The sequence below is a fragment of the Neolamprologus multifasciatus genome, chromosome 15 (assembly GCF_963576455.1).
Source record: "Neolamprologus multifasciatus chromosome 15, fNeoMul1.2, whole genome shotgun sequence".
Taxonomy (NCBI): Eukaryota; Metazoa; Chordata; class Actinopteri; order Cichliformes; family Cichlidae; genus Neolamprologus; species Neolamprologus multifasciatus.
The window spans coordinates 13,815,452-13,836,315 of record NC_140453.1 but is presented as its reverse complement, the minus strand read 5'-3'; the positions used below and the strand labels follow the sequence as shown (position 1 = coordinate 13,836,315).

Below are 20,864 nucleotides of genomic sequence, written 5' to 3'. Positions count from 1 at the left end.
AAAGCACAGTGGAGCTGTGGCACTGTCAGAGTTAAAGCTGGAGCCTCAGCAGTGTCATCAGTGCTTAAATCGGGGGTGTTGTGTTTCAAGTTGAACCAAAATGTGCCTGTGATCCACATGCATTAGGGTGGCAGGGCAGAGCTGGGTGGGGGTAGGGTGTGGGTGTGTGTGGGGCGGTGAGGCGGGGTAGGTCAGAGTGTGCTATGATCTCTGTTCCCTAAAAAACAGGGGTCGTGTTGAGTCATCCAGCATGTCAGCGAGTGTAGGGGCTGTATCTGGTTGTCTGTTTGTTCTAGGACATATGAGTGAGTGGAAAGGGGCATGTGGAACAATTCTGCACCTTTAAATAGCAGCGGCGAGGAGCGATCTCCCCCACCACACATGGGTGGAAATAGACCTAAAGGCTCAGAAGCTATTGTGGGACAAACAGCTTATGGACCTGGATTCAGGCTGAGAGCTCGAGGATAGGTGATCATTTTACAAAAGATCAGCTGGCGTAATGGTTGTCATTATCGCAGCACGAAGGGAACTTTGTTTTAAAGAGTTTCAGTGATGGTAATATGCAAATCCAGTCTAATGTTAGCAGTTTCAAACAGGGTGCGCCTGTAGTTTGTTGCAATGTGTGACTAAAATCATGAAGGACTTGTTCAGGTTTTTGCAGCTTGGTATCCGAGTCCTGTTTTCTAAAATAAATTTAAAGTGAGTTCCTGCATCTTTTGTCACTGCTTTTGTTTCTGATACAAAAGGCATACAATAAAAAGATTCACGAAGGGATTTATATAGCATAGATCAGGGTATACAAGTTAAAACAAGATTAAAGTGGGAACCAAGGTCCATCACACCTTGATGCATTAAGCATACAGCTTCAGGTTAAAAATAAATAAATAAATAAAACACGATTACATATCAATATGTTCATTCTCAGCATGGAAACATGAAAACATGCTGGTTGTATTCCATTTAAGGAGAACTGTAATTGTGCAAGGCAGTGGATCCCCAAGCTAAAGCAGCTAAGCATAACAACATATTTTAACATCTTATTTTCAACTGGGTTTTTCCTACAGAAAACAATGGATGCCAAAGACTGGTGTCACCGTTTAGGTATCAGACCAAATTCGTTTGGATATAAAAAGCAATCACGTCATTGTGTTATCCTGTTAGACATCATTTTAGATAACATCAAATTATTTTTAATTCTTTAATTTAATTCTAGAAAATCACTGTGTGACGTAAAGTGACGTAAAGGGGTTAAGATTTAAATGCCTCCCCTCTTATTTTACTCTCAGACCAGTGAAAGGCGAAAATGATGAGACCCAGCATGTTTGTCTTTCACTGGAATCTCGACAAATCTGAACATGATTCTCTAGTTTAGTCTTCGTGGCTTGTTCTCGCCTCCTGAGAGAGCACCTTCCACCCACTTCAGTGTGAGCTGATACTGTCAACATAGTCAAGCGTCAACAATGGTTTAATCAAGTTGCTCAGGATGCATCAAAATGTACTCGGCCCATCCAGATCCAGCCTCCACCAGACACAAAACAGACATGCCTTCAACTGTTCTACTGATCCCAGATTTAAGGTTTTTTTGTTCTTATATACGGGGTGTCTGATCCATACACGTTTTTAATTCTTTACTAAGGAGCTGTCACGTAGGTCTGATTGCATCACTACAAACACTATTAGTTATTTCATGGTTAAGAAAGTAAACAAAAACGGCACATTTACTGGAATATTCAGTGAATATGTTATGAATTGTGGGGTGATCGTGGCTCAAGAGTTGGGAGTTCGCCTTGTAATCGGAAGGTTGCCGGTTTGAGCCCTGGCTCTGACAGTCTCGATTGTTGTGTCCTTGGGCAAGACACTTGACCCGTTGCCTACTGGTGGTGGTCAGAGGGCCCTGTGGCACCAGTGTCCGGCAGCCTCGCCTGTCAGTGCGCCCCAGGGTGGCTGTGGCTACAATGTAGCTTGCCATCACCAGTGTGTGAATGTGTGTGTGAATGGGTGGGTGACTGGATGTGTAAAGCGCTTTGGGGTCCTTAGGGACTAGTAAAGCGCTATACAAATACAGGCCATTTACCATGAAAATAAGTATGTGATATGTAAATATGCTGATGAGAAACTAAAAATTGTGTTTATGGCTTCCATAATTGTGCCATAAACTGACCAATGACACATTATATGGGCAAAAGTGTAGGGCCACGCCTCTTCACATTTGAATTCAGGTGTTTCCGTCCCATTACCACAGGTGTATAAAATCGAGCACCTAGCCATGCAGGCTACCTTTACAAACATTTGTGAAAGAACGGATCGTTCTAAACAGCCCAGTGAATTTGAGCATGGTACTGTAATGGGATGCCATTGTCCAACTAGGTCTGTTTGTGTTTAGCTGTAAGTGGTATTATCGCAAAGCGGAAGTATGGTATCGAGGACCACACCAACTCGGCGAGGAAGTAAACAGAGTTGAACAGGGCAGTCGAGCGCATAAAGCAAAACTACATAAAGGTCAATAACTGCAGGGTTCAGAAACTCCTCTGGTTTGAACATCAGCACAAAAACTTTGTGGCAGTCGTTTCAATAGACGTTTCCAAAACATACAAGACAATCCTGTTTATGCTTTGTATATTTAGTAGCTGATTTGCAATTACTATTTTTGCACTCCCCGATGGGCTCTTTAAAGGGGACCAAACTTTTAGCTTTGAGCAGCACTACAATTCACTCTTCATGACGGTTAAAAACAACCCTTATTTACTCTATACTAAACCTTGTTATAGCCCATCAGTTCATCCTGTCTAAATCGACCCGTTTAGCTCCTTTTCCTTCGAGATGACTTTTTTCTGATTGGCTGCAGCCTCACAAACAGAAGGCTTTAGCAGCACATGGGAAGGGTTCATGCACTACCAGCCAGAGGGAGCATATTGTATCTGAGATGACCATACTAGGGATATCAGCTCTCTCTGACAGGAACCAATAGATCTAATAAATGGAAATAAACAGTCTAGAATGGATTGCATAGAACAGTCTGAAACATTGCTTATATTTAATATGACCATCCACTATTGATATATTGACAGAAAAAAAAAAAAAACAGTAACGAGTCCTCTTTAAGTTTTATTGTTTGTGATACTTCTGTGATAAATATGGTGCCCAAGTGTAGCTGACTGGACTAATTATACATGATTTATTTATCCATTTATACTTGTTTGTCAAAAATATTCTCATGTCTTAAATCCTTATGTGGATATTTAAGAAGTTTTTCTCTCACAACTTGCACAATTAATTGCTCAGTTAATTGACACAGAATGCCATGACTCTGCGCAACAGCTAACATTAATTTACCGACTGAAGTGCATCGTTCTCGATTATAATGATCTGCGACTCAACCACATTATTTTGTTCAGTTACTGTGAACTCATTAGGATTTCAAAGCATTCCATAGACCTCAAACATTCAAACCTTTTCTCTGGGGTTTAGTTTTTCCTTTACTGGCCATCAATAGCCCAGCAAAAGCATTAACACAGAAATAAAAGACAACAGGTTATTCTATTAGAAGTCTAAATTTGTATTGTACTAAAGAAAAGAAAAAAAACGTATATATACGAAAAATAACAGTGGACAAACAGGAAATGGTGGCATGAGGGCACAGCAGGTTAATTCCAGGAAGTGACTTCAGCTTCCTGTGTGGTAGCTCCCTGCATTTTAAGCAGCATGATGGCCACGGAGCACAGTGATAAAAATCAAACATGACTACTAGTGAACTTTGGAGTGATGACTGACACGGGCTAAAATTAATTCTCATCATTTTTTTGGCCTGATTATGTCACAGAGTGATGTAACCTGGGTCTGTTGTTCTACATCTGAGGGAGATTGTACTTTTGGATCATGATTCAGCACTGGGAATAGACATGGACCAAAGGGCTGCTTTGTTTAGGCAGCAGGTGCATACGGCATGAAATCTGGTGCAACTGTCACATTTGTTTGGACAGATTTAAAAAATATATAAATCCCTCAGCATGATTTACATGTTTTAATGCTCCAAATGTCACTAAAAGACTATGAATATAAGCCGTGGATTATGGTGTTCTGTCAATATTAAATGTGTGTGAAGCAAATGAATAACTTAAACAGTAAACAGACTCTACTGGCTTTTTGCTGAGTCAAAGTGTGACTGCAAACAGCTTACAAAAGTTGATCCAGGCTAGACATGTTCTCAAAGCTAACTCTGGGTTGTCAAGATGAAAATATTAAGCCTATTTTAAACTGGATTGTGCCATAGGATCAGCACTACATAGAAATGAAAAACTACAGACAGCCTGCTGTGAGATCCTGAATTTATTCTCAAAGATTGAGGCTTGAGGAGTGTGAGCAGCTGAGCTGAATATGTTCTCAGTGCAGGCCACCACACCAGACCCCTGAACAGGTAATCCCAGTCAGACAGGCATTGATTGAGTGAGGGAAAGGGAGGAGTGAATGTAGTTCATAGCTGATCAGATTGTAAGTTTCACTGGAACTTCATTCACTCATTGGAATGACTTCCAGCTTCAGTGAGTTGGAAAACTATCACATCTAATTATTACTATGCAGCATTTTCCATTGAATAATTCTGTTTAGGGAGGAGTGTATGGCATTCCATACAGGAAAGGTGGGGCTTCCCTCTGCTACAAAGGCCAAAGGAGTATGATTAGTTTAACCTTAGTTCTTATAATTTTCTGCGTGATTAAGGCTACAGGTCAACAATTTCACTTTTTCAGCTTTCGGTTGTGTTTTTTTTTTTTTTTTTTTTTTTTAATTGTTTTTACGGGAAGACCTTCCTCTAAAAACTTTTTTCTCAGATGACTGACAGACTAATTACTCACAAATATGTGTCTAACTCACTCCCTATCTCTCAGTCTGAAGACCATACTTGTATTAGAGCTTCAGGGTGAATGTAAACTCACCAGCAGGGTTGCCAAGTTTAGTGCCGACTGTGGATTCCTTATCAGGGACTCCAGCTTCTTCAGCCGGCTTTCCAATCTGCTCTCCGCTCCCAGCATTATTACAATGAAGTGTATCCAGTTCAAATGGCATTAAAAATATAAAGAAAAATACAAAACAAACAAAAACACCTGCGAGCCTGTTGTTTTCGCTCAGGTAACAGGCTGGCGATAGAGGCGCACTCCGCTCTTGCTTTGCGTCAACTCCTCATGTCAGCACTTGAAACTGCGGCTTGAGTTGTCTGGTTAATTATTTATCCAAGGCCCAAACAAACCGTCTCGCCCAGTTTTCATTAATGGTCACACAGACACACACGCAAGTGAAAACCAAGCGAGTGTGTCGAGGTACTTCACTATCAGATAAGTGTCGTCTTGCTATCAGGCAGGCAGGTAAAACTAAATCAGTCGACCCAACATGCTCAACCTGTAAAAAAGATTAGTCAAGTAAGGAGAACACAAGTTTGACTTCCGGTTGCAACTGTCAACATAAAAGTCGTGAGAAACTGCGTAAATCTTAAGGCGAAGACTTAAATAAGACTAAATAAATTATAAAATTCTGGAAAGATATCAATCATTATGAAATTTTCTTTTTCCAAACCTTGCAAATCTTTTTTGTCCATACATATGGGCAGTAAAACAAGTGAATGATAAATCATCTTTCATAAATAACCTAAATAACCTCTCAAGGTCATTTAGAAACGTTTCTATAACGTTTCTATTAATATCATTTTAACTAGATTGAATAAAGTTAATACTACCACTACTAGTATCACTAATAATAATAATAAAAATAATGTTGATGGTGATGATGATGATGATGATCATTATTATTTTCTAGCGGTTTTTTTTTCGGTTGTTTAATGCCTTTATTTTAAAGGATAGTTTTTACATCCGGTTTGTGCTGTCTAATTGTGGGTGACTTCCTGCAAGCAAGTCCCGCACATATCCCCTGCCCTGTTATTATTGTGGAAAACTTCCGTCCTGCAGTTTCAATCCCTAACTTGAAAACCTGGAAGTTACCCCCCCCCCCCCCCCTCTGCCCTCCCAGAATCGTCCAGTCACTGCTCCCAGTAGGTCCACACAAAGCCGGAATTCCTGTTCTCTTATCTCATTCATCTGATTTACCGTCAGTGCAAAGATGGTCGACTTCCACTATTTCTGGAATGTTGATGCGTTGCCTTTCAGAAAGGCTTCTACTAAAAATAGGCATTTACTGACCAGAACCTGTTAGCAGACGGTTTATAAAGCTGTATAACAAGTTTAATAATTATAAAACTAACATGCCTCACAAAAAAGAAAAAAAAAACCCCAACATTTTTTTAAAATAAAAACTTAAATAAATAAATAAACCAGCAGAAGTTTATTTGATCTTAGAATAACTTTTATTTATTTCACTTTACAAAGAGGTCTTCACCAATGCTCTTATTTAATCTTTATTTGAATACAAACATTTTGTCAGATAGTGAGTTTGACAGGGAAGGTCAGAAAGTACCTCTGGGTGAAGCAAGAAGCAACCAAACTTCTGGTGAAACGGGTTTTCTGTCAAAACTCTGAGGTGACACAGATACTGGGTGAGGTGAGGAAAGGTATTGATTAAACATGGTGAAACTAATGATGGCAGTTTGAATTGTTTACTTTTTGGCCTCTGCCGTCAGTCGGAGATCTCCTGTTGACACTGCAGCTATTTGTATGAAGTGATGTCATCACTGCGCCATACAAGCTGATGAGAAAGTCCCCTTACCAGCCAAGAATGACACCGACTTAAAGGCATGATCTGTGGTGGGGGAAGTGAGCTGGAATGAGTGAGAAGACGGTGAAATGTGTTGCCACATATCCGTGCATGCACACACGCATGCCCACAAACGGATAGGTAAGTGATTTTGGAATGATGGCTGGGGTGGGCCACATCTGGCGGTATTCTAGCATCAAGCAGGTCAAAGGGACTGCTTAGTTTAACTCAGGGGAGTGCTGAACTGTTCACTAAAAGGCGTTGAAATGCAGCTGACTGCACCCTTGGTTTGACACTGCTGTGAGTGTGGCAAATGGCAATATTTGAATTTAAAGATAAAATAATGGCGAGATGTAAAGGAAAAGCCGTCTGCTTGGCTTATCAGTCATATCAGTCTGATGGCACTGAATGCAGCTGTTTGCAGAGATTGCATTGGGTTTCAGCAGACTGTCTTATGGCCTCCTGGTTCTTTCTGCTCAGGTGCAAAGTTACAAATGCAAACAATGCCCTCTAGTGGGGCTACAGCATATTAACATATAGACAAGAGGCGTTTGAGAGTTCAGGCACTCATAAAATGAAAATCATCAAAGAAAAAGAACAAAACAAACAAACAAAAAAAAGAAGAAATAAAGCATTTTTGTGAAAATCTACAGATGCTTCATCCATAAGTTAATATAACATCAAATAGTATCTGTGTCGACTACAAAACTGAAATCTTGCAAAGGAACAAGTGTTGACAAGCTGCTAAGTGATCTAGCTGGATCAAATCTCAATAGGTATCCCTGACAGCGGGAACTGTAATACTGATCGCTGCATACTACAGCATTTGATGCCTTTGGGTATAATACCACATTTGGTAATATTACAAGGTTGCTTTCCTTTTCAGAAACGGCTGATCAAAACCAGTATCATCCACAAGAAAATCAGAATTAGGATCATTCATTCATGAATGGCAGGGACGAAACATGCATGGCATTCGGTGCTGAAAGTGATTCAAACTCTGATTTGCTATGAGAGACTTGGTAGATCAGGTGAATATTGAATGAGGATCTGTACGTTACACATTTATGTACCAGCGTCATCAAGACGTCTAAAGTGTTCACAGACCATCTCAGCTACTATGTATCAGTAGGTGTACCCTCATATATTCAGTTTAAGTTTACATTGTTTAAGAGGAGGGGGAGGAGACTCTCCCCTGGGGTTGTTAGGCTGCTCCATCATCTGTCTCAACAGCCCGGCCGGACTCTCGTCAGTGAGTAAACTGGATGAGGTCTTAATGTCAGCAGACTGTCTTTCTTCCCTTGGAGGAAGTGAGCTGAGTAGGGAATCACAGGCAATCACTTGTGAGGGATAAAACCTCAGAACTGGTGCGTACCGTATTTAGATTGGGCGGAAAGGTGGAGGAGAGAAGGGTATACTATATTCCTGGCTGTCGGTCAAAAAAATAAAAAAGCTGATGAAGTCTGAGCCCCCGTCGGCCAGGTAACCCAAAACCTGGAGTGGGGAGTCAGCGTGGGATATGGGGAGAGGAACAATGCAGCTCTTTGTGCAAGCCGGGCAGAGAAAACAAACCGTTTCCCCTGGAAAGAGATCATGTTCAGGCTCCATCTGAGAAGACCACACAAGGCTGATCGGAGCCCTGTCTGCTGTGCGGAGCAGGGAGGGGAGGAGGAGGAGGAGGAGCAGCTCATCTGGGCTGCCACACTGACTCATGCGCGCATACACACTTTAGGGCAATGTCAGACAGGAAGAAGATCTGAGATGCTCCTTTTAAAGTGCTTGCTGAACACAATGTAACACACACGAGCCAGCGACAGCCTTTTGGTCCAAGACAAAATGTGTGACTGTGTTGTGTTCTTCCCCCATGTTGGCTTGTGATGACTTGGCCATCTGGACTTCTTCCTGGGTTGGCACCCTGCTGGTCTGCAGGCAGAGCAACACTCTGGTGGGCCAACAGGCTGAGGGACAGGCTAGAGGGTGTTAGCACTGGTGTTGTCCACAAGAGGGCATGGCACTGAATCTGGCACTGCCGTACAGTGCTAAACAGGGAGTCTGTTTATTAGATAGACAAGGTAGGAGTACAAAAAAAAAAAAAAAAAAAAAACAAGAAACAAAAAGAAGGAAAGGGAGAAAGAGAGACAAAGTAAGTTGTGAGATATCATATATTTTATTCTGTGCAATTTCCATTTACACCATATCTTATATCAACCTCTGCAACCCTGGACACTCATTCCTTAATCTGCCCTTTCTATATAAACACTGAGAATGAACCTTTTAGTCATGTCAACACTCAGATAACTGTTGCACGGGGCACAATCAAACTAAGAACATCTGGCCTTTTTTTCCTCTCTTACACACACTTACACAGGCTTTCATTCAAACACACACATTAAACACAAACAGACACACACATGCACACGCACACACGTAAGGGCCAAACCAGGGTTCTGTACTCCCTCTGTCCCATTGCGTTTTAGTTTCAAACGCTCAGCGAATACCCATGTGGTGGGATCGGATTACACGGGGCTATAAAATATCCCAAATAAAGGCAAGGAAAACTGAGACAAAAAAACTGGCTGTTTCCTGAGGTGAAATCCTCCAGTTGGCTGCTGACTCTGTCAGTGTGGGAGACTTTTCTTTTTTTTTTAAAGACTTTTAGCAGTTCAGACAATAGAACAGGACAGCAATGTTTAGCTCAGAGCACAGAGGTGGCGAGCTAAAGTCACTCGCATACGACAGCCAGCTCCCATTACACACAACACAAGGCCATAAATCCTTCTGCACAGCACAAGCGGCACACTGTGATTTCATATGTATTGGTTACTAAGGGAATGCATGGAGCCACAACAAATGACACAGAGTAAAGTGGGAACTCATTTAGTGAAAGGAAATCTTGTTGTGCTTCAACACGAAACATCTGGGAGTATGAGATAAAGGTTTATGTCGTGCGTCCGCGACCAACAGCTATCCGTTTTTAACGTAATTACGAAGGTGACCCCTGACCTTTTGAAGCTTGGAGTGCAATACGGAGAGAAAAGCAGGCCAGGTGAAATTTAAACCATCTCTGTAATATCAGCGGATTAATCTCGGGACATACAGTAAAATGGTAACATGATCTTGTTATGATGAGATACCAGCTGGTGAGGATGACGGCTGGTGTTACAGCCCTTTGGACTAGTGACAAGTGAAATCAAGAGGGCCTTTGATTGGTCCAAAGTAAGGAGGCTTTCCTGCTGCATTCGAACAACAACATCTGGTTGGCAGAGGATAGCAGTGCTAAGTGAAGAAAAGGAAAAGGACTGAAAAGGGAGAGGGGGGGACTCAAAACTTCTACACATGAGAGGTACGAGCCAAAGCCAGAACAGGGTGTCATTATGACATGTGTAAACGGATCGCTCTGGTTCTGCCCCTGTGTTTTCCTAATGAAGCCCCAGAGCTCTATCACAGCTGAGGGTTCGCTCTCAAATTGCCGCGCCTTGTAGTCTGCCTGACAATCACCTCTGTCTCTACAGCACCCCAGAAAGATGTCTGCACTGCCTTGTAGTTACGGCCGCAAGGAGCAACAGTTTGACTTTATGGTAACACGGAGAATTGACCTATTTCTCTGTGTGAATGTCATTCTGGACAAGCGAACTCATAACCTCAAGGTCAGATATTTGATTCAGCAGCAGCCATTTATCTTTGTCCAATACAATGAACCTTCTACTTTCTCCCACAGTCATTTTCTCCATCCATCTGAGAACAGACATATACTCACATAACTTGGCAAATGTGAGCCTAAAGAAGAGGCTGCGATGCAAACAAAGAATTGTGACTGTCAGTCAGACTGTGGTGAAGTGATCGCCTTTCAAAGTGACTCTCACTGCCTGTGCCCTCCACCTCCTTCCCTGGTGTAACCTTAGAGCACTGGGGAGTGCCAGGTTACTGGGATTCTCTCTCTTTGGCGCCATGCTGTTTAGTGACCATGCGCATGCTGTTAGACCTGTGATTAAGCTTGCCCTCTGTATGTGCGAATGTGTGTGTCCACACATTTTCCAGTCCCTGGTTAAATGGTGTTTAAAAATAATTGCTGGTTTTTATTTAAACCAATGTGGAATACCACAGAGCGTTTAATGCAAAAAAAAGTTGGTGTCAACTTGGTTTACTGTGACATTTATCTTGCCGATGTATCAGTAAGTCTGACTTCTGGTCTTTACAAGATATAAATTAAAAAAGCCATTGAAAACCGTGCTATCTGTATTTTTCCTCACTTTACATCAGAATCTCTTACCTCCATCCTCTACTTATTCTGATCTCTGATTCTTAGGCATCTCCTCTTCAGAGCTGGCTCCATGTCTATTGCACTGGGCACATTGGCAGGGCTCCGCAGACTACCCTTGTCCCTGAGTTTGGGCAAGAGCAATGGGCCAGTGGTCCCACCTATCTTTGGCGCTGTGGGCAGGGCGTAGGCATGGTCCTCATCAGGAACATGAGAGTCCTCTCCTATGTCCCGGACTACTGTTAAGGGCTCTTCTGACAGATTAACTTGCCCCTCAACCTGCACTGGGCTAACAACAGAACACTTGTTCTCTTTGATAGCCTCCAGCTCACTAAGTGAGGGGTCAGGGGGCGGTGCTGGTAATCTCTGGGGTCGGGAAGAGTCCGGAGTGGCAGTTGTTGGTGAAGAAGACATCCCGTTTTGACCATGGTCCTGAGATTTTTGGGCAGAGGATGTGGCACCATGTGGATGGTTGAACTCCTTGGGGCTGGCTGGGGTGCAAGAAGGTGGAGTATGGGAGTCCTGGTGCTGGAAGACAGTGTCATGTGAAGGTGATGGTGACAGAGGAGGTGTGGGTCTGATGATATTGTGAATCCCTGACCTGTTAACCTGCCCAGCTCCCGACTCGCCCAGCCCTGATAGGTCCACCACTCCATTGGTGCTGGGCTCTAACTTCACTTGAGTCCTTTGCAGAACCCTTTGGATGACTTGTCGCTCTGTCTGCTGCTGCTTATATTCATTTATCCCGTCCGACCCCGGGGTTGAGCAGGGGGATTCGTTGCACTGGGCTCTGGGGGAGGATGCTCCACTTTGGGGTGTGGATGCTGGGGACAGAAATGGCCTCTCTGATTTAACCCAATCTGTGTCCCTTGTGTTCAGGTCACTTGGTGAGGATAGCCCCTGAGGCAAAGTTCCACCCATTTTGTTGACTACCAGTCTGCTGTCTGCCTCAGAAATCTCTGGAGAAGATTGCCTGGTAGACCTGGATTGAGCCCTGTCCAGCAAATCTGGCACAGGCTGAATAACTCCGCTGTGACTTGGAGTTTCTAGGGATGTTTTAGGGGGGACTGGAATAGGGATAGGAATGGGTATGGGGACAGGTAGGGGTACAATGATGGGATAAGGCACCAGGACAGTGGGCTGGGGCAGAAGAGGGCTAAAAGAAGGAATACCAAAGTTCATCATGGGAGGCATTGGGACAGGACCTCTTGGCATCATATTCAGCGGAGGGGAGTGTAAGCCAGGAAAGTAGGCTCCTGGGAAGGGGTGTATCAGTCCAGGGGGATTCATGGATGAAGAAGTAGGGGGCTGAAGGTGAGGAGAGTGCGGAGCTCTGTGGATAGGGCTGGAAGGAGGGCCTGGATGTCTGGGAGGAGTGGCAAGGGGGCTTTTTAAGCCCTGAGCATGAAGGGGAGGCCTTATAAAGGGCATGGGGATTTGAGGTACTGGCTTTTGCTCCAGAGGGGGGCGAGGAAGAGGTGGAGGAGGAAGGGAAGGAAGATGGGGTGACACATCCACAGTTGAAGGAGGTGGGGGAGGCTGGATGGATCTCTCTAGGGTCCTTAGACTAGAGACAGGGACTTTTGCAGAGGAAGAGGATGCTTCTGAGGGAGACATGGAGGATTCTCCTAATCCACGGATTAGTGCAGGCCCTTTAGGGGAGAGGTTTCTATTACGGGCTTCCCCAGTACTGTTGTTGTTGTTCCAAGATTCTGGAGTGAGTAGCTTTTGCCCAGCTACATTGCTGTCTATCCTCCCCTCCTGATTGGTTCTGTTTGGGCTGGAACTGGTGCTGGTGAGAGCTGCGCGGGCTTCCCGGTAGAAAACATCCATCTTGTACTGGTTCAGACACTTGGTGCTGCAGAACTGGAGTCGCTCCTCACCAGATCCAAAGTCCAGGTACTCTTTAGTGTGACGAACATGCTTGCACCAATCGCATACCTGTGGCACAGGGGAGAGAGACTGTGGGGGGTCACTGGAGTGAAAGATTGTATGTGAAAACAGATCTTTGTGTAGAAACAGAAGATTTTCCCACTATTCCTGCTTGTTAAACCTTGTCATTTTCATTGCGTATTTATATTAATATCTCACAGTGGAAAACAAAAGATGCATTGATAGTGTCCTCTTACTCTGACATTGGTGTTTATCTTCAGCACCAGTCTGGGCGAGTCCTCTGTATGGGGGTGCTGAGGGGATCTCTCACTATGGAGATCTTCATCTCTGGCCTGACAGGGGAAAACCACAGTGTGACAAACATCACATGAACTACTGTCAGTCAGGTTTCAGACAACAGTTCATCTACAAATACTACACTGGAATCACTCTGCGGTGTCTGGTCTCCAAATGTGAGCTTCTTACGTAACATGTACAAAATATAGTTTTAAATAAATCGCCTTGTCATGAAGCATAGCATTAGTCTGAACTTCATGCAACAACCAAGCCCTAAAGGTCAGTGCAACAAAAGAAAAGCTGTGTTGCGAAACAGATACAATTCTACAGCCAAGTGGGGAAATAATGCAGGTGATGTATTGTCGTATTATTAATGGTTCTGCCAATATTAATATAGGAAATTCTTCTTGATTCATGTAAGCTGATCTCATGTGGATCTGAGTGCTCCCCCATCTCTGTGACCCATTGAGTCGTGTTGAGTTACGAAATATGAGGCAGCTGAAGGTAAGGTATGCACTGAAAGTGGACACCTCGCCCCAGGCCTGTTGGCCTTCCTCTCAGACAAGCAGCAACAAGCCAACAGAAATGCTTTCCTCCCTGCCTCCGAAAAACTAGAGGGCTTGTTGCGCGCAGTCTGTTCAGCCCCCTCGCCCTTGTGTCTCCGTTGTTGTGTGAATTCACCCACCACGCTCTAAACAACAGTGAGGGTGAAAGCTGATATAGCTACTTGTCACCCTGTACCTCTACAGAAGGTATATCCATGTCGTAATGGAGGCTGAAAAATCACGGCAAGCGCATCAGAGCGTTTCTCTGTCGTTGCAGCACTCCTTTCCTCCAGACCAAAGCCACTTAATGGCTGGTCCCTTCTCCATTAACGCGAAACTGATACTAAGTGTCCCACACAAACTTTGACCTCCCTCCCACCATTCCTAAACTGGATCAACCATACGCACTAGGAATTGTGTTCTTAGAGATCCACCCTTTTTAAATTTCTGTAAACGAATCCATCAGTAATGACCTCACGAGATCAGGAATATCTGTTTCTGCTACTTTGTATACCTGCCAGAAACCACTTGATGCCCATTTCCCTTTGTGTGATGGGATGTGCCAGGGCTGAGGCAAACTGCATATAGAGTACCTGTGTTTGCCTAAATGTATATGGTTGTGTCAGACTGACTACTGAATTTACAGATTACTCATTATCATATAGATACCAGGATTTACAACACCTCACCAAGAAGAGGCCAACATGAATTGTTTTTGACCCTCAAATGTAACGATAATGTGCAGTACATTATATATACTAACCTTATTGCGTTTGAAGTAGGCCCGTCTGCAGGCAGCAAAACACTTCTCACTGCAGAAGCTCTTGAGCTCTGATCCCATACACAGAGAGTAGCGTTTTACACCTTCCTTCTGGCACCACACACATACTATCTGCACATTTTGTACATCTTCCACTGCAGGAGGGAAATCAGAAGAAAAGCTATGTTAGATGATCTTAAAAGCACGAGAATGGTGTGAAACAGTTACAACTGAGTGCTTTTTAGTCTCACAAAGGAGAGCGCACTAAACAGCGCGCAACCAGCTGTGATCTAAACTTCCTGTATGGATGGACCTCACACTGAATAAATCTCAGATTAATATTCTTCCAGGGAACACAGAGATCTTGCTGCATCCCTCTTATAACCTTCACTATGACAGCGCTGTTATTTATTTATCCATCTATAACGGGTGAACCCATTCTATGCTTATATTCCTGTACATTTTAATCGTACAGCAGAATACCGACAGACTTACAATTCAAGCATTGTTAATCAGGGATGCCAAAAACCTTCAAACTAAAAGCAAAAGCCGCAATTTATTACCATATGTAGTGTTTGTTTTTCAAAAAAACAAAGTCCGAACAACAGAAGAATTACACAGTCTACACAGTATAAAAAGGTGCAGCAGCATTAGTTCTTCTGTTTAACTTACTTTACTCTTAATAGGCTACAAATGCTTACTGCATTTGGAGTTATCTCAGACTGTTATTACACAGTTATTACCTTTGCGGCAAACATGGTTTATGTCACGGGACACTTTACAGGTTATCTCTCTTTTTCAGAGCTTGTAGCACACAGAATTTCTCTTTATTTTGTAAAAGAATCAAATTTTTAATATACATAATTATTATATATTTATCTATAATAATTTTATATATGATATAATTACCGAAAGAGGCACCAAAGCAAGCTCAAACTACTGCACCTAGTAGGGATGCCTCTTTATCATTGCTCAGGAGTCTAGTAGGTAAAAACTGAACCTGCACCATCTTCTGTAGCTTGACACTACACTCTGACGTGCTAGCACATGAATATCAAACTAATCATGAGTAGTAATACTAAAAGCATATGTATAAGGAATGCACAACAATCAACATTTAATCTCCCCATATTTGCCCCTACAGCCTGCTACCTGCTGATGGCTTTATAAGGGGGACGATGACAGGGGCACTCTTGTGCTCCTTCGGGGTCGTCAAGGATGAGCTTGTTGAGGAAGAGGAGGGTGATGAAGACGGGATGCCGGAGCACTCTCTCTCTCCGCTCTTGTTCGGCAGGACCAAGTGGCTGACTTTGGTGTCCAGGCTTTTGGGTTTTGGCAAAGAGTTTTCTGCAAGACACAAACAGATTCCAGTGTTAACTTGAATTCGTCGAGTAACGTTACACCGTGCAGCAAATCTGCAATACGGCCTACATGATACTATAATAACTTTTTCACAAGCAACAGATGTATCTGAATGAATGAAACTCGAGAAGTTCCGACTACAGGAAGTTATGTTTAGCAAATTTGTGCAGTGACTCAATGTCTGCATTACAACCTGCAGAACCTGTTAGCATAAATTTAAGAACACTGCATCAATAGTGAACCCTCGACGGCCGCCCTCACCTTTCAGCACAGACACATGCTGACGCCGTTCTCTGTAGTTTCTGATCTCGTTGGCCTCTGAATCTCTGAGATCTACCTTGTCGTAACCATACCATCCAAGGAGTTCATTCATGGTGCTTTCTGCAAAAGTCTGCATGAGAAAAGAAATCAGTGATTAGTGATAATCTATGCATAGGGATAACTGTGCTATGCCTGCCTACAAATAGGAAATTGTGAGCATGCATCTATGGGTTATTAATGGACATTTTTATCCTATGTTAAACATAATCAGACCTTCCTTCTCTGAATCAATGTGAGCGATTCTTTCTCAGCCACAGCCTGGTTGGAGAAATGAATAGGGGCACAGAGGAGTACAGTATGACACTTTTTCCATGATGTATTCAAGTTGTTTACTCTCGCTAAATCTGAGACGGAAAGGTTTAAAACCTAACACCAGTGTGAAATCTATGAATCATCCTTTGTTTATCTCTTTTAATTGGAAAAAAGAGGGAGAAAGAAAACTTTTCTCCACAGATGGGATGTGTGGTCTCAGTTTTTTTTTATTACGACCAGATGAAAAAAAATACAAAGGTCTCTCTCTTTATCCACCCACCTCTCTCTGTGGCTTTGGAAGAACTGGATTGGAGGAGAAACCTGATCCAGAATGGGCAGAAATCAGAGCGGGACACCCTACACCACAGCCAGGTCCCACGGTTCTCGGAAATGCCCCACTCTGCTCTCTTCTTCTCTTTCCAATGTCCACCACTCTCTCCCTCTCTCTTTCTCCAGCTTTCCCTGTCCCTCCCTTTGCCTCTTTTTCTCTCCTCTGCCCCCCCCCCCCCCCTTCCATCTTCACCATCCTCCCCTCCATCCCAGCACCTTCCAGCCCTGACACCCGACACAGCACGGCCTCTCAGGTTTCACCCTTTTCCAGCACAGCCAGTCTGCTGTGGTGGTGGTGTTGTAGTGCTGTAGTACTGACTGCACATTCTTTCCCCTGCTTTCCTCACTCCGACCTCTGTTCTGCACTAGGGCCTCAAAGAAATGGATCTCTCCCTCGCTTGCTCACTTTCTGCTGTGTGTGTGTCTGGGAGAGTGTGTGGGTGAGTGCAAGTAGAGGTATCATATCCAGCTAAATATGCCTAACGATGATTAAAGTCAAGTATCCGGTTTCTGGTGCCGTGCTCGGGGTCTGACGTGGAGGGAGTAGGTCCGAATGTGGTGTTGAAACAGATGTATTACAGAGACAACACTGGGACGGACCTCAGCTGAGCTAGAACTCAGCTTGCCAGCCTTCCTGCCTGTATTTCTTCCACAGCCCCCCTCCCAAACCCCCTTGCTTTTTCATAATTTGACCAGTTTTTAAGGTGCACATCTTATGGGATTTTACCCGATAATTTCAATCTTATATGCTTCCCATCATGCCTAATTTTGATATCTTAATGTACTCCAGAAGTTCGACACTGATGGCAACTCTCCTACTGTATCTACACAAACAACCCAGTGCCACTTCTTTCTCTTTTTTTCTTCTTGTGAACGAAAAGACGGGCAATATTTTTTTCTTCACCCACCCCTCCACTTCCCACAATGTTGTTTTTGTTTCTTTTTGGCAGTTTAGACAAACATCTGCTTTGCGAGAGTGACAAGCCATATCCCAAACCACAAAGAGAGTTGCAGCCAAAGGCAACAAACTGGGGCCGACCCTGAGATTCAGCCCAGGCAGGCTTACATCAAGCGGGGATAGCGTTTCACATGTTTTGATTAAAATTAGTTAAGATGTAACTCTACACCTCCCCTGGATATCAAACGCTACAATCCAAACCACTTACACAAAAAGAGCACATTTTCTCTCTCACGAAGGCCAGAATACCCCCCCCCCCCCCCCCCAAGAAAATGACTTTTTAAACTTTTATTTCTCAGCTTCAGCTTGAAGAAGCCTCGAGTATTCCTTACCCCACCACAGTCAACAGTCTCAAATATCCAGTGTCCAAACCCAAACAAAGCAGACAACCCATGGATTAGTTTCCATGCAGTAACAGGCTCATAATAGTGGGAGGGAATCGTGCCTGTTACTGTGATTTAACTTATTACTGGCGGTGCAGTGGCTCTCCTTCTACTCAAAGAACAGTGGGGAGATTCTTAAATGACATGTCATCAGTGAGCACTTCAAGCGGGAGCTTTCGTTTAATGTGATGTTTGCATTCTTTAACAGTCTGTGACAGTGATTTTAGAGCTTTCCCAAGGAGCAGGGCTATTTAAAGAATATAAATGCCCTGTCTCTTTTTCATGGGGGCAAGCCTCTGTGGTACAGCAAGTGAGTGCACCGCAGGAGCGGGGAAGAATTGACGCACATCTGGATCTCCGCTGGACAAGACTGCGCGTCCGGCCGCAGCTGGCCTGACATGGCGTCACAAGAAGGCAGAGGTCAGACTACTCTTCAGCACTAACATTTATATAATCAAAAAAATCCCGTGTCTGTCTTTGGGTCTGTTTCAACTTGGATTTATAAACACGTTTATTGATATTTTCCAGTTGTCTTCCTAAAGATAAAAACTTTCGAGGTTTTTCTTGTTTTGCAATACAGCTTCACGCAGTAGGATATAATTGCTTACATAAAAGACAGAAAGCGAGCATTCATTAAAAGCAAATATAGTTTTTGATATTATTCCCCGCACTGATTTGTGCGCTGCTGTGTGCTGGAAGACGTGTGCGCAAAGAAGTTATCACCCCGTCTCATCTGATTACAATAATAATAATAATAATAATAATAATAATAATAATAATAATAATAATAATAATAATAATTTTTCAGTGGCACACAAACCCACTCTCACCTTCATCTCCTGGTTGATTTCCCTCTTTACGGGGTGCGCGGGTTTCCTGCTGCGTTTATTTTCCGGTGGTCTCCCTTTCTCCATCTCTGGCATAGTCCCGGTCTGGCTGGATCCGTTGCGGATCAGTGTTGAGTGTCGGCTGGAGTAGTTTCAGTGGAGTATCTCAGAATGAAAGCTGTCACTCCTGGTGACAGCGGCTGTCATTCCCGGACGTCCGAGTCCCTCATTTGAGGCTTCACACCACTGAAGTCCACTGAACATGCGTGCACTGTGCGCTGGAGTGTCCGCCGCTGAACAATCTCAACTCCCTCTTTCCCACTTCTGTCAAGTTTCTACGGAAAACCAACATACGTCTTCCGCTTTGGATTTTCAAAGTATGACAACTGTCAACTGTTTCTTGAACGCATATTAGAAACGAATCCGCAATTAAATACAAAAACACAATTACGCCAATGATTTGCGTCACCGCGCAAAATTTGGTTTCCAAATTTTAAACACTCTTGCGAGAAGTATTTTAACTTGACTGAAACATGAACCAGCAAAAAGTTTATCATCAAAATTTAATTGCATTTACTGGTTTTTGCAATATTTGAATGTTGCAGTGTTGGTATAATATAAAAAATAATTACATCATAGACTCTGTACTGTAATGAAAGATGAGAAGCACGGTGCTCTCTCAAAGCTCATTAACTCTGTTCAAAACCTACTAAGGTTTATTATGTCATTTGTTTTGTAAAGTTTAATTGGCCAAAATTATATGTTATCAGTTACTTAATGTTTCCCCTTCAGCTTTTATTATGAAAGGTGCATCGCCTGGTTACCGGTCTCATTCGTGCGCTCACTGTGAGGGGAGGGCTTTGATTTGATGTAACCCAACACCTGGCACCCACCCCTCCCAAATCTCAACAGATACATTTCATAAGGAATGCAAAGACTGTGTTTTATCTGAGGGGGCACAGAACAAACACTGTCTCTAGACTCTTGTCTTAAAATAAAGAGATGAAAAGAGCGCTGCGAGTTAAAAAAGATACCAGAATGTTTGGAGCTTTCTCAAATGGCATCCGTCTGATCCGCGCCCGTCTGTGTACGAGCGTGTGCACGCAACACCTAAAACGTCCACATTTGGCCTCTGAGCAATCTTGGCTTGAGGAAAAGCGCCAAATGCCCGAGGACAGGATTTACACAAAAAAGAGTCGTTTGTTCGTGTATGTCTGCGCACAGATGAATGTAAACATTTCCCACATGTTTATCGCTAATGCGAAGGCCACAGAACTTATTTCTGTATCAAGTTTCTCTGCTGATAATGAAAGCATTGAGGTTATCTGATTGCATTACGCACATAAACAAATTCAATTCGTTAGCTGTAACAACTTTTATTTTATAACTTTACTACAATTCTCCTCATTTTGCCCATTAACATGTATGGCCTACATTAGGAAGGGTGGGTTTCCATTGCTCTTCTGCATCATTGAAAGCCTCTGTCTCGCAGACCTCACAGTGTCGCCGAGCTCTGTGTAGAGAGACAGACAGGTACAGACACAGCCGCGATAAGAGGGATAATTCACAATTTTTCCCCCTCCTTGTCTCGAGTTTACCTCTGGTCTGCTCTGGTTTGAGGAATCCAGGGACCACGCTCGTGTAAACAGAAATCCGACCCACTGCGCAGGGTTTGGGTTTCGCCCCCGATGATGATACTCGATCCGTCCCGGCTTTGGGAACAGGGCTTATCTGATGCCTCACCCCCCCCCCCCCCCCCCGCTCTCCATAACAGCGCACATCTGGTGCCTCTGCAGGGAGCGTTGTCCCTTTAGGTTCCTCTGGTGGGGGTGAAAGCTGGAATAAGAGCGCCTCACTATTCCCTCAAGAATCCACTTACACAAATGACAGAGGACTAGAGAAAGTCTTTAGGTCTAAAGTTACAATCCTCAACATCTGGAGCGAATCATAAAAAGTTGTCCACTTTGTGTACCATTACTTGCATTACCGTGCACGGTCACATG

At 43.5% G+C, this 20,864-nt stretch overlaps 2 protein-coding genes across 10 annotated transcripts in view; both read right to left on the bottom strand.

Annotated features, from left to right (window-relative positions):
* The window catches only part of LOC146501753 (rho-associated protein kinase 2-like), a 42,767-nt gene extending 37,356 nt beyond the window's left edge, over positions 1–5,411 (bottom strand). For 5 of the 8 annotated variants that reach the window (XR_014869367.1, XM_085132958.1, XM_085132959.1 and 2 more), the window contains exon 1: positions 4,932–5,410. Coding sequence is in view for 7 of the 8 variants with exons in the window: in XM_085132958.1 (XP_084989084.1) it covers positions 4,932–5,027 (96 nt within the window). In the remaining variant the exon portion in view is untranslated. Of the gene's footprint in view, positions 1–4,931 lie in introns of all 8 variants that reach the window. The other 3 variants (XM_085132956.1, XM_085132957.1, XM_085132963.1) reach the window with 2 other exon arrangements.
* Positions 5,412–6,313: 902 nt separating this feature from the next.
* LOC146501752 (sine oculis-binding protein homolog) lies at positions 6,314–20,620 on the bottom strand. Of its 2 annotated transcripts, none has more exons than XM_085132964.1 (8): positions 20,460–20,620; positions 18,865–20,374; positions 16,052–16,181; positions 15,581–15,775; positions 14,432–14,583; positions 13,084–13,179; positions 10,967–12,916; positions 6,314–8,748 (listed from the first exon to the last, which is right to left on the bottom strand). In XM_085132964.1, exons 2-7 carry the CDS (start codon positions 18,955–18,957, stop codon positions 10,976–10,978), a joined length of 2,607 nt encoding a protein of 868 aa, XP_084989090.1. In that variant the 5' UTR covers positions 18,958–20,374; positions 20,460–20,620; the 3' UTR covers positions 6,314–8,748; positions 10,967–10,975. The 2 variants fall into 2 exon arrangements, with proteins under 2 accessions (XP_084989090.1, XP_084989091.1); XM_085132965.1 differs by having other exon boundaries at positions 10,967–12,895.
* Between the last annotated feature and the right edge of the window lie 244 nt (positions 20,621–20,864).